The sequence below is a fragment of the Thalassophryne amazonica genome, chromosome 6 (assembly GCF_902500255.1).
Source record: "Thalassophryne amazonica chromosome 6, fThaAma1.1, whole genome shotgun sequence".
Lineage (NCBI taxonomy): Eukaryota > Metazoa > Chordata > Actinopteri > Batrachoidiformes > Batrachoididae > Thalassophryne > Thalassophryne amazonica.
The window spans coordinates 5,839,033-5,854,886 of NC_047108.1; the positions used below are offsets into that span (position 1 = coordinate 5,839,033).

Consider the following 15,854-nt stretch of genomic DNA (forward strand, 5'->3'; position numbering starts at 1 on the left):
GTTTGGGATCATTGTCATGCTGGAAGACCCAGCCACGTTGCATCTTCAATGCTCTCACTGATGGAAGGGGGTTTTGGCTTAAAATCTCACGATACATGGCCATGTTCATTCTTCCCTTAACACGGATTAGTCGTCCTGTCCCCTTTGCAGAAAAACAGCCCCAAAGCATGATGTTTCCACCCCCATGCTTCACAGTAGATATGGTGTTCTTGGAATGCAACTCAGCATTCTTCCTCCTCCAAACACGACGAGTTGAGTTTATACCAAAATGTTCTATTTTGGTTTCATCTGACCACATGATATTCTCCCAATCCTCTTCTGGATCATCCATATGCTCTCTGGAAAACTTCAGATGGGTCTGGACATGTACTGTCTTAAGCAGGGGGACACGCCTGGCACTGCAGGATTTGAGTCCCTCTCTGCGTAGTGTGTAGCCTTTATTACTTTGGTCCCAGCTCTCTGCAGGTCATTTATCAGGCCCCTCCATGTAGTTCTGGCATTTTTGCTCACGTTGTCATGATCATTTTTACCCCACGGGATGACATCTTGTGTGGAGCCCCAGATCAAGGGAGATTGTCAGTGGTCTTGTATGTCATCCAGTTTCTTACAGTTGCTCCCGCAGTTGATTTATTCACACCAACCTGCTTGACTATTGTAGATTCACTCTTCCCAGCCTGGTGCACATATACAGTTTTCTTCCTGATGTCCTTCGACAGCTCTTTGGTCTTGGCCATGGTTGAGTTTGGAGTCTGACTGTTTGAGGCTGTGGACTGGTGTCTATTATTATACAAATAATAAGTTCAAACAGATGCCATTAATACAGGTAACAGGTAGAGGACAGAAGAGCTTCTCAAAGAAGAAGTTACAGGTCTGTGAGAGCCAGAAATCTTGCTTGTTTGTGGGTGGCCAAATACTTATTTTCCACCATAATTTACAAATAAATTCTTTAAAAATCTTACAATGTGATTTCCTGGACATTTTTTTTTTCTCATTTTGTCTTTCATAATTGAAGTGTACCTATGATGAAAATTACAGACCTCTCTCATTTTTCTAAGTAGGAGAACTTGCACAATCAGGGACTGACTAAATACTTTTTTTACCCCACTGTAGGTTTACTTTATTAGTTGTTGGGGGTCACAAATATAATTTGTTTGAGCATCTGATTCTCTGCTCAGCCCATGATGCTACGTGTTGCCAGGGTCAGAAGAATGGAAATCAGTTGTGTTATTTTGTCACTGTTTATAAACTGTTTACAGAGCAAAATATCAGAGCAAAGCATACACCACTTAACCAGTGTTGAAAGCCAGGGAGAAGAGATGGGTTTTCAGTCTGGACTTAAACTGTCCCACAGACTCTGAGGACCTGACAGTCAGCAGAAGATTGTTCCAGAGTCATGGCGCTGCCACAGAAAAGGCTCTATCACCTCTGGATTTAAGCCTGTCTTTAGGAACAGCCAGGAGAAGCTGGTCAGCAGACCTCAGAGCCCTATGTGGTGTGTACAGCTGCAAGAGCTCACTCAGATACATTGGGCCTATACAGTGCAGACATTTAAAAGCAATCAGCAAAATTTTACATTTTACAATTACAATTTTTGCACTGTTTCTTTCTCTTTTTGCTCTGTATGCACCACTCTGCATTTAATCATTAGTGATCGATCTCTGCTCCCCTCCACAGCATGTCTTTTTCCTGGTTCTCTCCCTCAGCCCCAGCCAGTCCCAGCAGAAGACTGTCCCTCCCTGAGCCTGGTTCTGCTGGAGGTTTCTTCCTGTTAAAAGGGAGTTTTTCCTTCCCACTGTAGCCAAGTGCTTGCTCACAGGGGGTCGTTTTGACCGTTGGGGTTTTACATAATTATTGTATGGCCTTGCCTTACAATATAAAGCGCCTTGGGGCAACTGTTTGTTGTGATTTGGCGCTATATAAAAAGATTGATTGATTGATTGATTGATTTTATATTTAACACGAAAGCCGACAGGGAGCCAGTGTTACGGTGCAGAGCACAAGGGTGATGTGCTCATGCTTCTTTGTTTTAGTCAAAAGGCGGACTGCAGCATTCTGTGCACTCTGCAGGCACTGTAGGGAGCGCTGGTCCAGCCCAACGTAGAGAGCATTACAATAATCCAAAGATTTTAGAAAGAGTCCTCAGCTGAAAAAAGCTGGCCCAGATGACAGAGGATGTGCTTATCAAATCTGAACATTGGGTCAACTATCACCCCTAGATTTTTTACAAACTTGACCCACATTAGTGGAAATACCCTGGATTTGGTTCTCGCACATGGTTTTTCTGTCACGAATATTGACATCACGCCTCTTGCATCGGTGGTCTCTGATCACTCACTTAATAGGTTTACAGTTTCGCTGCCGCGTTTAGTGAACAACAACCTTGTTTATTACTGCGGCGATGCATCAACTCCTCAACTACGACTGAACTTGAAGCCAGACTGCCTGGTATCTTAGCTTCATGTTTGGAGAATGCCCAATCAGTAGACAGTCTTGTGGATAGTTTAAACTCAGCGCTCAAAACTACAATTGACAAGCTTGTGCCACCTCTATTAAAACCACGCCTTCCCAAAGCACAGTCACCTTGGTTCAGTGGTTACTTGCGTGACCTCAGGCAGAAGGTCAGAAGTTTAGAATGGAAATGGTGTAGCTCCAAATTAGAAGTATTCCACCTTGCGTGGCGTTATGCTATCTTAGACTATAAGCATGCACTACTGGCTACAAAGTGAACCTATTACTCTGATTTGATCAATAGAAACAAGCATAACTCAAAGTTCTTGTTCCACACTGTGACGATACTTATTCATGGGCAACCACCTGTAAGTGGCTCTCCCTTTTCATCACAGGACTTCTGGATTACTTCGAGAAGAAAATAGAAGATATTAGGTTGAACATATCCCAGCTTAACCCCTGCTATTAAGGTGGGTGCTACTACTGAGGTATTACCTAGATTGACAGAATTTGATAGTATCTCACTAGGAGTGCTGATGAATCTTGTAACATCTACAAAAAGCACAAGCTGCTTATTTGATCCTATACCAACAAAATTGTTTAAGTACCTGTGGCTCATTCTTGGGCCGACTCTGTTGGAAATTGTCAATTTCTCATGAACCTCTGGATCTGTTCCTAAATGTTTTAAATCTGCAGTGATTAAACCATCCATCCATCCATCCATTTTCTTACGCTTTATCCGGAGTCAGGTCGCGGGCACAGCAGCTCAAGCAAAGCCTCCCAGACCTCCCGATATATATATATATATATATATATATATTACACACACACACCTCCCCCAGCTCCTCCAGGGGAACCCCGAGGTGTTCCCAAGCCTAATCTTGACCCTAGTGTATTGAAAAATTATAGGCCGTTATCAAATCTGTCATATTTTTCTAAAATTCTGAAAAAAGTGGTTTCACGGCAGCTCGTGGACTACCTTACTGAGAATAATCTTTTTGAGCCACTGCAGTCTGCTTTTAGAAAATATCATTCCTTAGAGACAGCTCTCACTAAAGTAGTGAATGACCTTCTGCTCGCAATGGACTTGGACACCACTACGGTTCTGGTGCTGTTTGATCTCACTGCTGTGTTTGATACCGTGGCTCATCATATTTTACTCGATAGGCTGGAGAATCATTTTGAGATTACTGGAAGTGCCCTTGTGTGGTTGACATCATACCTGTCCAGTCGTTCTCACTGTTTTCTGTAAAATAACACTATCTCCAACATTAGTGACATGAAATTTGGGGTTCCACAGGGATTCATCCCCTGCTTTTCTCCCTTTATATAGCACCCCCTGGGCATATATTGCAGCGTTTTGGGATTGCCTTTCATTGCTATGCTGATGATACTCAGTTGTACATGCCGATAACTGCTGGTTTTTTCATCCACATAAAATCCTTAGAAGATTGCACTGCATCAGTGAGAAGCTGGATGTCTAGTGACTTCCTACTTTTAAACTCTGATAAAACTGAAATGATGGTTCTTGGTCCAGCGAGACATCTGCATCAATTTGACCAGCTAGTGCTTAGTCTAGGTTCGTGTGTCATACATCACACAGACAAAGTGAGGAATCTTGGGGTAATTTTTGATCCTACGTTGACTTTTGACCTCCACATTAGCGATATTATGAGGACTGCTTTCTTCCTTCTGCGAAATATAGCGAAGATTCGTCCCATCATGTTTATGGCTGATGCTGAGACCCTCATTCATGCATTTGTCTCTTCTAGATTGGATTATTGCAGTGTTCTATTTTCTGGGTTACCTCAGTCCAGCTTAGGGTCTCCAATTGGTTCAAAATGCTGCTGCCAGACTTTTGACACGAAGCAGAAAGTTCGACCACATTATACCCATTTTAGCATCTCTTCACTAGCTTCCTGTACCTGTCAGATCAGATTTTAAGGTTCTGCTACTGGCCTATAAAATTGTTCATGGACTGGCACCTCCCTACCTAGCTGATCTAATTAAACCCTACGTACCGGCCTGGGCTTTGCGCTCGCAGGATGCAGGATTACTTTGTGTCCCTAGGGTGAATAAAAAGTCTGCTGGTCATAGAGCCTTTACTTATTGTACCCCTGTTCTGTGGAATTATCTCCCTGCATCAATAAAACAGTCAGATTCTGTGGAGACTTTCCAATCCAGACTGAAGACACACTTGTTTTCTGTTGGTAGTTTTTTTTTTTTTTTTCAATTTTAATTACATGCTTTTAATGTTTTTAATTAATGCTTTTTAATTTAAATTGGGCTTTTTTTTACTTTTGTATTGTGCTTTTTTTAATCTTTTAATTTATTTTATATTGTTTTCTGAATTATTTTGTGTGAAGGTCCTTGAGGCGACTCTCTTGTGATTTGGCGCTCTATAAAATGAATAAATTGAAATTATTCATTCTGGATGATCTCATTCCTATGCATGAGAGATATTGATCACAAGTCTTCATATGCATCATTATCATCCACTTCAGGCTGTGAAGCTGCAGGTTCTTGTACTTCATTGTGCAAGAACTTCACTTCACTTTACTTCATTGGAAACTTTATAATTGTTCAGGTCTCCCTTGGAAAAAGAGGTGTCAATCTCAATGAGACCTACCTGGTTAAATAAAGGTTAAAAAAAATTGTCATCATAGTCTTCGAATTTTGTTTCTGATTGTTGACCTCCAGGAACAGTACATGATGCAGAATGAAGACAGTTGCGGTGGTAATGCTTCTCTAATTCTCTAATGCTTCTCTAGTGCAGTAGATCTGCTACTGCAGTACGTACTTTGTCATCATTTGCCCTTGAGTTTATTTCAATCAGGCACTTGCCCATGGATTTACTACAAACTTTATGCACCCCAGTAGTTTCACCTGGGCAGAGGTTACATGAAGAAAACATGCACACCTTTGCCATAGGGAGACTTTTAAGACTTTTTGGGCTCTCCGTGTTAGTTTTTCTGGTGGGTCGGCATCACATTTGTGTAGAACATGATGGACTTCTTAGTCTTTTAGGATTTGTTTGACCCCTAAACAAGCCAAAAAAAAAAAAAATCAATTTTGGCAAGAACTTTTAATTTTAGGCATATTTCTGACATACCGCACCAGACTCTCTGGACAATTAACATTTTTTCTGCTTTCACACAAGAAAAGTTTGATTAATCAATTTTCAGATAAGCACAACATACACTCAGGGCTGCAGTAAACATCAAAGTTTTGATGGCATGCTCATTCACCATTAATTTGGTCAGAAATCTTGGCAGTGCAGTGATATTGGGATTCACTCCTGAAACTTCCCAGATTAGCCAAGACAGCAAATGTCTTTTCACAAAGTCGTACAAACCTATAAAGACAGTTTGTGTTGCACTGTCCCTCCCTTGACGATGGCCTTCATTTATTTTAAAATGCATATAAACTGCTGACCTGTCTCTTCCACATACTCGTGTTCACACAAATAGAATCACACGAACCACTGTCCAAAGCAAATACTTGATACTGGCATTGGCACGGATGCATCCTGAAATATTTTCACATCATTAAATTCTAAATGCGTTTATCACAGACGGACACTATTTTGTTTTTGGATGTAGGTACCGCGGAGGGAGTGGACCCCTGCATGTGTCAAGAGGGAAGACCAATCACCCTCTTCACAGAGCTTTTATTGAGGCGGGGCAGCAGGCAGGATATTCCTTCACTGATGACATGAACGGCTATCAGCAAGAAGGTCTGGGCTGGATGGACATGACCATCTATAAAGGTCTCACGGCCGATAAGTGATCAATAACCGATGACGACGCTTGTAATTTGTAGCATTTACATCTATGAGAAGATCTAAAAATAAATGAGAAAATATATAATAAAAATGTAAGTACTGTAGTTAATATTGTTGATGTCAGTAGGAAACAGTTATAAAGATGCACTCTTTGAATAGAGTCAAACCAACTTTGTGTGTGGAGAAACCAAAAAGAGCTTATTCTAAGTTATCAGTTACCTCAGTTTTTGCAGTGGGATTTAAAGAAATCATTAGTTGGTGTTTTGGAACGAGTTGAGCTCACAGTTTACATCAGTGTTAATCTGTTTTGCATCCCACTCTGAAAATTTGTGCAGGAAAGAGGTGGAGTACAGCAAGTGCTTACCTGAGGCCTGCCTTGGGTCGGAGCAACCTGAAGACGGAGGTTCGCTGTCTGACCACCAAGATCTTGTTTGAAGGCAACTGCGCCGTGGGCGTGGAATATTTGCAGAAAGGAGAGAAGAAAAAGGTAAAAAAAAAAAAAGGATGAAAGATTACAGGATCCTAAAAATAAGAAAACACAGATCTACAGTGGTGTTGTTCATGGAGCACAAAGAATTGTATACATTAATTGTTAAATGACAATACCGGGCATTTTGATGTTTGGGCCCAAAATATATAATTAGCATTCATGTTTACACTTTAGGAATTTTGGCAAATTTAATTTTGCTGTCATTCCTTCGTCCTACTTGATTAAATTAATCCTCATCGTCTTGATTGTATTTGAAACGTTGGAAAAGGTAATCATCACTTAGAACATTCATCTTGCTTCTTCATCCACTCTTGAGCTACGTTGCTCAGTTTATGCATTTTATGTGCTGCCCATTTGGCTGTATTGTGTTCATATTTGCAGGTTCTACACAGAAGAAGAAACCTTCAACTTAATTTTGTAGTTTTGTCCTTTTCTCCTTGTATTGCCCCTTGTCTTGATTGGTGTCATTGAGTATTTATTGATGGACTCTTGCTTTTCTGCCCTATTTCTCCAGGTGTTTGCAGATAAAGAGGTGATACTGAGTGGCGGAGCCATCAACTCCCCTCAGCTTCTCATGCTGTCTGGGGTTGGAAATGCTGACGACCTGAAACAACTTGGAATCCCAGTGGTCCAACACTTACCAGGTGCTAGGGCTGGGATGATACACTTGACTCTTGATATGATACGTATCATGATATGCGGGTGCCGATACAATACATATCATAATATTTGAGAAATGCAATTCTACAAGTACTGCAATTTGATATTTCAGTATAATTGTAATTTGCTTGCTTTTTATAAGACTAGACCATGACAAAGGTGCTGTGTGTCCTTGGAAAATAAGTCTTACAAATGTTTCAGGCTATAGCATGCAAGCAGTTAAAAAGCTAAAATGGGTAATTCAGATTTACTCTGTTGGGTAAGTTAGTTTGCTCTAATGACACTTTAATTACCATATATGTCCAAAAAGAAAACACTGATTATACGTTAACACCCCTGTAAGACATATTCCTGGGAAAAAAGACCAATTCTTTTCTATATTTGAAAATAATGCTAATGAAAACATTTTATGGGCAGCCCTTCATTGATCTTTTGACATGTGCTTACACGCCTGTTAATCTCTTGGAAGGACTGCTTTTAGGACAACTGTAAAGTTTTCTGACTGTTTTTAAGACAGCCTTTTTGTGCTTCTCATGTTCTAACATTGCACTCTGTCACACCTTTATTTCATGGCTGCTTGAGAGTTGTTTGATGTCTCTGCTGTGTTTATCACCATGAGCTGTAGGTTTGCATCAGAACTTCTCCACAGTTGTGCACACCCTGTATTTAAATAGCATTTGTTTCCTGGCCAAAAAAAAAAAATGCTATCATGATATTGCAGAGCATCTCATCAACTAATTTTTCCCACAGCTACACATGGGTTTTCTTTCTAAGACAATAAGTGGTCACCAACAAGCCAAAGGTATTTGATGCTGCCTACTGTTGTGGATGTATGACATGTGAAAGCACCGACTCTGAATATAAGAGACTTTTATTGTCATTGTATTAGGATACATCAAAATTTGTTTGGTAACTCCCACACACTAGCAGCAAGAAGTGTGTGTGTCTTTGTGTGTGGAGAAAATACAATATACAGTATAATAAATACATATAGTAAAGTGACCTAGTGCATTTCTGCAGCTTATACAGGGGCAGGGTGTGGAAGTTGTTGATTCGTACTGTCCTCAGTGTCGTGTGGTGGTAAGAAGTGTGATGGAGGCCACGCTCTCAGAAAGAAGCTGTTCCTCACTCTGTTGGCCCGCGTCTTTATGGTCCTGAAGCTTTTGCCCGATGGGAGGGAGACAAACACTTTATAACCTGGGTGGTCCCTGATGATATTGATCATCCTCCTCCGTAGGTGGCTGGCATAAACTACGTGCAGATCTGGTGTTGCCGACCGAACAGTTCCCCCTAAAATTCGGTCCGCCCTGCCATCACTGCGCATGCGTCATTTCGGAGCGTCAGCAGGAATTCACAGATTATCACCTTGTTTCTGCTTAAAACTGCACTCTGGTCATCATTTTTCTCAGCGACAGATATCTGAAGTCTTTTGTGCAACAATCATTTCCAGATAAATTCAGCATTATTTCATAATAAAAATGGGGAGGACTACTTTCTTCCACCTGCGAAATATAGCGAAAATTCGTCCCATCCTGTCTATGGCTGATGCTGAGACCCGGATTCATGCATTTGTCTCTTCTAAATTGGACTACTGCAATGTTCTGTGTTCTGGTTTAACGCAGGCCAGCATTAGGGGTCTCCAATTTGTTCAAAATGCTGCTGCCAGACGTTTGACAGGAAACAGAAAGTTTCAAAATGCTGCTGCCAGACGTTTGACAGGAAACAGAAAGTTTGACCACATTACACCCATTTTGGCATCTTTTCACTGGGTTCCTGTCCCTGTGAGATCAGATTTTAAAGACCCTGTCGCACATAGCAAGAATGTGATGGAAGCATGCCCGGTACGGCAAATATTGCCATAATTTGACGCAGTAGTCTGCAGTGTTGGAGCAGAGACAGACTGCCTCGTCCAGATCACATTCAGAGTGTATGTAGACGACACAGACTGCTGTCAGATGGCCATAAAAGGCGCTGCAGGCTGCCTGAACTCCAAATGTCTGAATGGCAAACACGGGACCGGAGCGCTGTGTTCCTCATGCGCACTTGCGCACCGCTTGCACACATGGGGCTGCAATTTCACTCAGGTGTGTGTGTGTGTGTGTGTGTGTGTGTGTGTGTGTGTGTGTGTGTGTGTGTGTGTGTGTGTGTGTGTGTGTGTGTGTGTGCGCATAATGCTGCATGGGCCACTAAGCGTGCACAGGCCACTGGACAGCTTCGCTCAAAAGTTTGCTGGTATTGGCCATGCAGTCCCTCAGACGGAGCACCTTTCCAGGGAACTTTCTTTTTCCTTCTTTGCCCACTTCAGAAGGACAACACATCTCTGGACATCGAGATGGTTGGATTATTACATAGAATACATTTTTTCTTTTGGGTGAGAGGATTCTAACCGCAGAACCTTTTGGAACTGAAATTTGACACTTTTCTGATGTGCACCGATTCATAAGTCCAACGCCACTCTGCGTGATTCCGGGTATGTGTGACAGGGGTATAAGGTTCTGCCACTAACCTATAAAATTGTTCACGGACTGGCACCTCCCTACTTAGCTGACCTAATTAAACCCTACGTACCGGCCTGGGCTCTGTGTTCTCAGGGTGCAGGACTATTTTGTGTCCCTAGGGTGAATAAAAAGTCTGCGGGTCATAGAGCTTTCTCTTATCATGACCCTGTTCTGTGGAATGGTCTCCCTGCATCAATAAAACAATCAGATTCTGTAAAGACTTTCAAGTTCAGACTTAAGACGCACTTATTTTCCTTTTCATATGGCTAGCATACTGGTATAGTATGTTGCTATGCTTTTTACCCTTTTAAATTCATTTTACTAGGAAACAGAGCGGGCCACAGCCTCAACTTTATCTAAATTCTGGGTCTTTTAGTGAAGCTTAGGTCTAGTGGCCGGTGATCACCTTAGTATTTCTTCTGTTTTTCTTGTTGCTTAATGATGACAAATAATTAGGTCCCGAGTAGGAAAAAGTCCTACGAGGACCCTATTGTAATTGCACTGTTTATTATTATTATACTCTATTTGTTGTCTTTCCGATATCTGTTTCTGTTTTTTTCTCTGTTTGAGGTGCGCCTCCATCCAGAGATGGGTGTGGTGTCTGTTTCCCTCCTGTCCTATGCACCGGCAACATTTCCTGTATATTTGTTTTGTAAATTACGTCATTTCGGAGCATCAGCGGCGATTCACTGATTATCGCCTTCTTTCAGCAGAAAACGGCCTCATTTCTGCTTAAAACTGAGTTAATAATCACATTATTGTGGTGGAGGGTGGACTTTTTTCTGGTTCCGGAGCACAGCGGTGTTCTGCTGTATCTGTTAGCTGTTTGAACTGAGCTGTTTGAGTTCTTTGAATTAACAGTCTTTTTCAAGACTTTTTTACTTTTTTTTACTTTTTCACCGTGCTCCAACGCCTAAAGAAGACCTCTAACGGTCGAAGCATCGCAACGGAGCTCTTTTATCAGCTAACCTTCATCAGCGTTGGCAAGCTAACTAGCTTGCTAACGCTTTCGTTTTTATTTTTATTTTATTTTTTAGCACTGTTGTCGTGCTGCTCCACAGCCTGCCTAGTGGATTTTTATTTTATTTTAGCACTGTTGTCGTGCGTTACCTGTGCTGCTCCACAGCCTGTCCAGTGGATTTTTATTTTATTTTTTAGCACTGTTGTCGTGTGTTACCTGTGCTGCTCCACAGCCTGTCCAGTGGATTTTTATTTTATTTTTAGCACTGTTGTCGTGTGTTACCTGTGCTGCTCCACAGCCTGTTCAGTGGATTTTTATTTTATTTTTTGGCGCTGTTGTCGTGCGTTGCCTGTGCTGCTCCACAGCCTGTCCAGTGGATTTTATTTTATTTTTTACCACTGTTGTCGTGCGTTGCCTGTGCTGCTCCACAGCCTGTCCAGTGGATTTTTATTTTATTTTTTAGCACTGTTGTCGTGCGTTACCTGTGCTGCTCCACAGCCTGTCCAGTGGATTTTTATTTTATTTTTAGCACTGTTGTCGTGTGTTACCTGTGCTGCTCCACAGCCTGTTCAGTGGATTTTTATTTTATTTTTTGGCGCTGTTGTCGTGCGTTGCCTGTGCTGCTCCACAGCCTGTCCAGTGGATTTTTATTTTATTTTTTACCACTGTTGTCGTGTGTTACCTGTGCTGCTCCACAGCCTGTCCAGTGGATTTTTATTTTATTTTTAGCACTGTTGTCGTGTGTTACCTGTGCTGCTCCACAGCCTGTTCAGTGGATTTTTATTTTATTTTTTAGCACTGTTGTCGTGCGTTACCTGTGCTGTTCCACAGCCTGTTCAGTGGATTTTTATTTTATTTTTTACCACTGTTGTCGTGTGTTACCTGTGCTGCTCCACAGCCTGTCCAGTGGATTTTTATTTTATTTTTTACCACTGTTGTCGTGTGTTACCTGTGCTGCTCCACAGCCTGTTCAGTGGATTTTTGTTTTGTTTTTTGGCACTGTTGTCGTGTGTTACCTGTGCTGCTCCACAGCCTGTCCAGTGGATTTTTATTTTATTTTTTACCACTGTTGTCGTGTGTTACCTGTGCTGCTCCACAGCCTGTCCAGTGGATTTTTATTTTGCGCTGTTGTCGTGCGTTACCTGTGCTGCTCCACAGCCTGTCTAGTGGATTTTTATTTTGTTTTAGCACTGTTGTCGTGCGTTGCCTGTGCTGCTCCACAGCCTGTCCAGTGGATTTTTATTTTTATTTTATTTTTTAGCACTGTTGTTGTGCGTTACCTGTGCTGCTCCACAGCCTGTCCAGTGGATTTTTATTTTTATTTTATTTTATTTTTTAGCACTGTTGTTGTGCGTTACCTGTGCTGCTCCACAGCCTGTCTAGTGGATTTTTATTTTATTTTAGCACTGTTGTCGTGCGTTACCTGTGCTGCTCCACAGCCTGTCTAGTGGATTTTTATTTTGTTTTAGCACTGTTGTCGTGCGTTGCCTGTGCTGCTCCACAGCCTGTCCAGTGGATTTTGATTTTGATTTTATTTTTTTTGGCACTGTTGTCGTGTGTTACCTGTGCTGCTCCACAGCCTGTCTAGTGGATTTTTATTTTATTTTTTACCACTGTTGTCGTGTGTTACCTGTGCTGCTCCGCAGCCTGTCCAGTGGATTTTTATTTTATTATTTTATTTTATTTATTTATTTATTTATTTATTTTTATCACTGTTGTCGTGCGTTACCTGTGCTGCTCCACAGCCTGTCCAGTGGATTTTTATTTTATTTTTTAGCACTGTTGTCGTGCGTTACCTGTGCTGCTCCACAGCCTGTCCAGTGGATTTTTATTTTATTTTTTACCACTGTTGTCGTGCGTTACCTGTGCTGCTCCACAGCCTGTCCAGTGGATTTTGATTTTTATTTTATTTTTTTGGGCGCTGTTGTCGTGCGTTACCTGTGCTGCCCCACAGCCTGTCCAGTGGATTTTTATTTTGTTTTAGCACTGTTGTTGTGCGTTACCTGTGCTGCTCCACAGCCTGTCTAGTGGATTTTTATTTTGTTTTAGCACTGTTGTCGTGCGTTACCTGTGCTGCTCCACAGCCTGTCTAGTGGATTTTTATTTTGTTTTAGCACTGTTGTTGTGCGTTACCTGTGCTGCTCCACAGCCTGTCTAGTGGATTTTTATTTTGTTTTAGCACTGTTGTTGTGCGTTACCTGTGCTGCTCCACAGCCTGTCTAGTGGATTTCTATTTTGTTTTAGCACTGTTGTTGTGCGTTACCTGTGCTGCTCCACAGCCTGTCTAGTGGATTTTTATTTTGTTTTAGCACTGTTGTCGTGCGTTACCTGTGCTGCTCCACAGCCTGTCTAGTGGATTTTTATTTTATTTTAGCACTGTTGTCGTGCGTTACCTGTGCTGCTCCACAGCCTGTCTAGTGGATTTTTATTTTGTTTTAGCACTGTTGTCGTGCGTTGCCTGTGCTGCTCCACAGCCTGTCCAGTGGATTTTTATTTTTATTTTATTTTATTTTTTAGCACTGTTGTTGTGCGTTACCTGTGCTGCTCCACAGCCTGTCTAGTGGATTTTTATTTTATTTTAGCACTGTTGTCGTGCGTTACCTGTGCTGCTCCACAGCCTGTCTAGTGTCGGATTCCCTGTTTGGGAATCCGCTAGCTTAGCGTAGCTACTAGCTCTTAGCCGTTTTAGCATGGCGGCTTCTCCTGTCTCTCCCGTACTTTTCTGCTCTGGGTGTGAAATGTTTAGTTATTCCTCGGCCTCTTTTAGCAGTAACGGTACATGTAATAAGTGCAGCTTATTCGTAGCTTTGGAGGCCAGGCTGGGCGAATTGGAGGCTCGGCTCCGCACCGTGGAAAATTCTACAGCTAGCCAGGCCCCTGTAGTCGGTGCGGACCAAGGTAGCTTAGCCGCCGTTAGTTCCCCCCTGGCAGACCCCGTGCAGTCGGGAAGGCAGGCTGACTGGGTGACTGTGAGGAGGAAGCGTAGCCCTAAACAGAAGCCCCGTGTACACCGTCAACCCGTTCACATCTCTAACCGTTTTTCCCCACTCGACGATACACTCGCCGAGGATCAAACTCTGGTTATTGGCGACTCTGTTTTGAGAAATGTGAAGTTAGCGACACCAGCAACCATTGTCAATTGTCTTCCGGGGGCCAGAGCAGGCGACATCGAAGGACATTTGAAATTGCTGGCTAAGGCTAAGCGTAAATGTGGTAAGATTGTAATTCACGTCGGCAGTAATGACACTCGGTTACGCCAATCGGAGGTCACTAAAATTAACATTGAATTGGTGTGTAACTTTGCAAAAACAATGTCGGACTCTGTTGTTTTCTCTGGGCCCCTCCCCAATCAGACCGGGAGTGACATGTTTAGCCGCATGTTCTCCTTGAATTGCTGGCTGTCTGAGTGGTGTCCAAAAAATGAGGTGGGCTTCATTGATAATTGGCAAAGCTTCTGGGGAAAACCTGGTCTTGTTAGGAGAGACGGCATCCATCCCACTTTAGAGGGAGCAGCTCTCATTTCTAGAAATCTGGCCAATTTTTTGGGATCCTCCAAACTGTGAATGTCTAGCGTAGGGACCAGGAGTCAGAGCTGTGGTCTTATACACCTCTCTGCAGCTTCTCTCCCCCTGCCATCCCCCTATTACCCCATCCCCGTAGAGACGGTGCCTGCTCCCAGACCACCAATAACTAGCAAAAATCTATTTAAGCATAAAAATTCAAAAAGAAAAAATAATATAGCACCTTCAATTGCACCACAGACTAAAACAGTTAAATGTGGTCTATTAAACATTAGGTCTCTTTCTTCTAAGTCCCTGTTGGTAAATGATATAATAATTGATCAACGTATTGATTTATTCTGCCTAACAGAAACTTGGTTACAGCAGGATGAATATGTTAGTTTAAATGAGTCAACACCCCCGAGTCACACTAACTGTCAGAATGCTCGTAGCACGGGCCGGGGCGGAGGATTAGCAGCAATCTTCCATTCCAGCTTATTAATTAATCAAAAACCTAGACAGAGCTTTAATTCATTTGAAAGCTTGTCTCTTAGTCTTGTCCATCCAAATTGGAAGTCCCAAAAACCAGTTTTATTTGTTATTATCTATCGTCCACCTGGTCGTTACTGTGAGTTTCTCTGTGAATTTTCAGACCTTTTGTCTGACTTAGTGCTTAGCTCAGATAAGATAATTATAGTGGGCGATTTTAACATCCACACAGATGCTGAGAATGACAGCCTCAACACTGCATTTAATCTATTATTAGACTCTATCGGCTTTGCTCAAAAAGTAAATGAGTCCACCCACCACTTTAATCATATTTTAGATCTTGTTCTGACTTATGGTATGGAAATAGAAGACTTAACAGTATTCCCTGAAAACTCCCTTTTGTCTGATCATTTTTTAATAACATTTACATTTACCCTGATGGACTACCCTGCAGTGGGGAATAAGTTTCATTACACTAGAAGTCTTTCAGAAAGCGCTGTAACTAGGTTTAAGGATATGATTCCTTCTTTATGTTCTCTAATGTCATATACCAACACAGAGCAGAGTAGCTACCTAAACTCTGTAAGGGAGTTAGAGTATCTTGTCAATAGTTTTACATCCTCATTGAAGACAACTTTGGATGCTGTAGCTCCTCTGAAAAAGAGAGCTTTAAATCAGAAGTGTCTGACTCCGTGGTATAACTCACAAACTCGTAGCTTAAAGCAGATAACCCGTAAGTTGGAGAGGAAATGGCGTCTCACTAATTTAGAAGATCTTCACTTAGCCTGGAAAAAGAGTTTGTTGCTCTATAAGAAAGCCCTTCGTGAAGCTAGGACATCTTTCTACTCATCACTAATTGAAGAAAATAAGAACAACCCCAGGTTTCTTTTCAGCACTGTAGCCAGGCTGACAAAGAGTCAGAGCTCTATTGAGCTGAGTATTCCATTAACTTTAACTAGTAATGACTTCATGACTTTCTTTGCTAACAAAATTTTGACTATTAGAGAAAAAATTACTCATAACC

At 41.9% G+C, this 15,854-nt stretch overlaps 1 protein-coding gene across 1 annotated transcript in view; it reads left to right on the forward strand.

Annotated features, from left to right (window-relative positions):
• chdh (choline dehydrogenase) overlaps positions 1-15,854 on the forward strand; it is a 115,110-nt gene that overhangs the window by 54,183 nt on the left and 45,073 nt on the right. Inside the window, exons 4-6 of the mRNA XM_034171685.1 lie at positions 6,051-6,217; positions 6,568-6,719; positions 7,237-7,366. Of these exons, the coding sequence (XP_034027576.1) occupies positions 6,051-6,217; positions 6,568-6,719; positions 7,237-7,366 (449 nt within the window). The remainder of the gene's footprint in view (positions 1-6,050; positions 6,218-6,567; positions 6,720-7,236; positions 7,367-15,854) is intronic.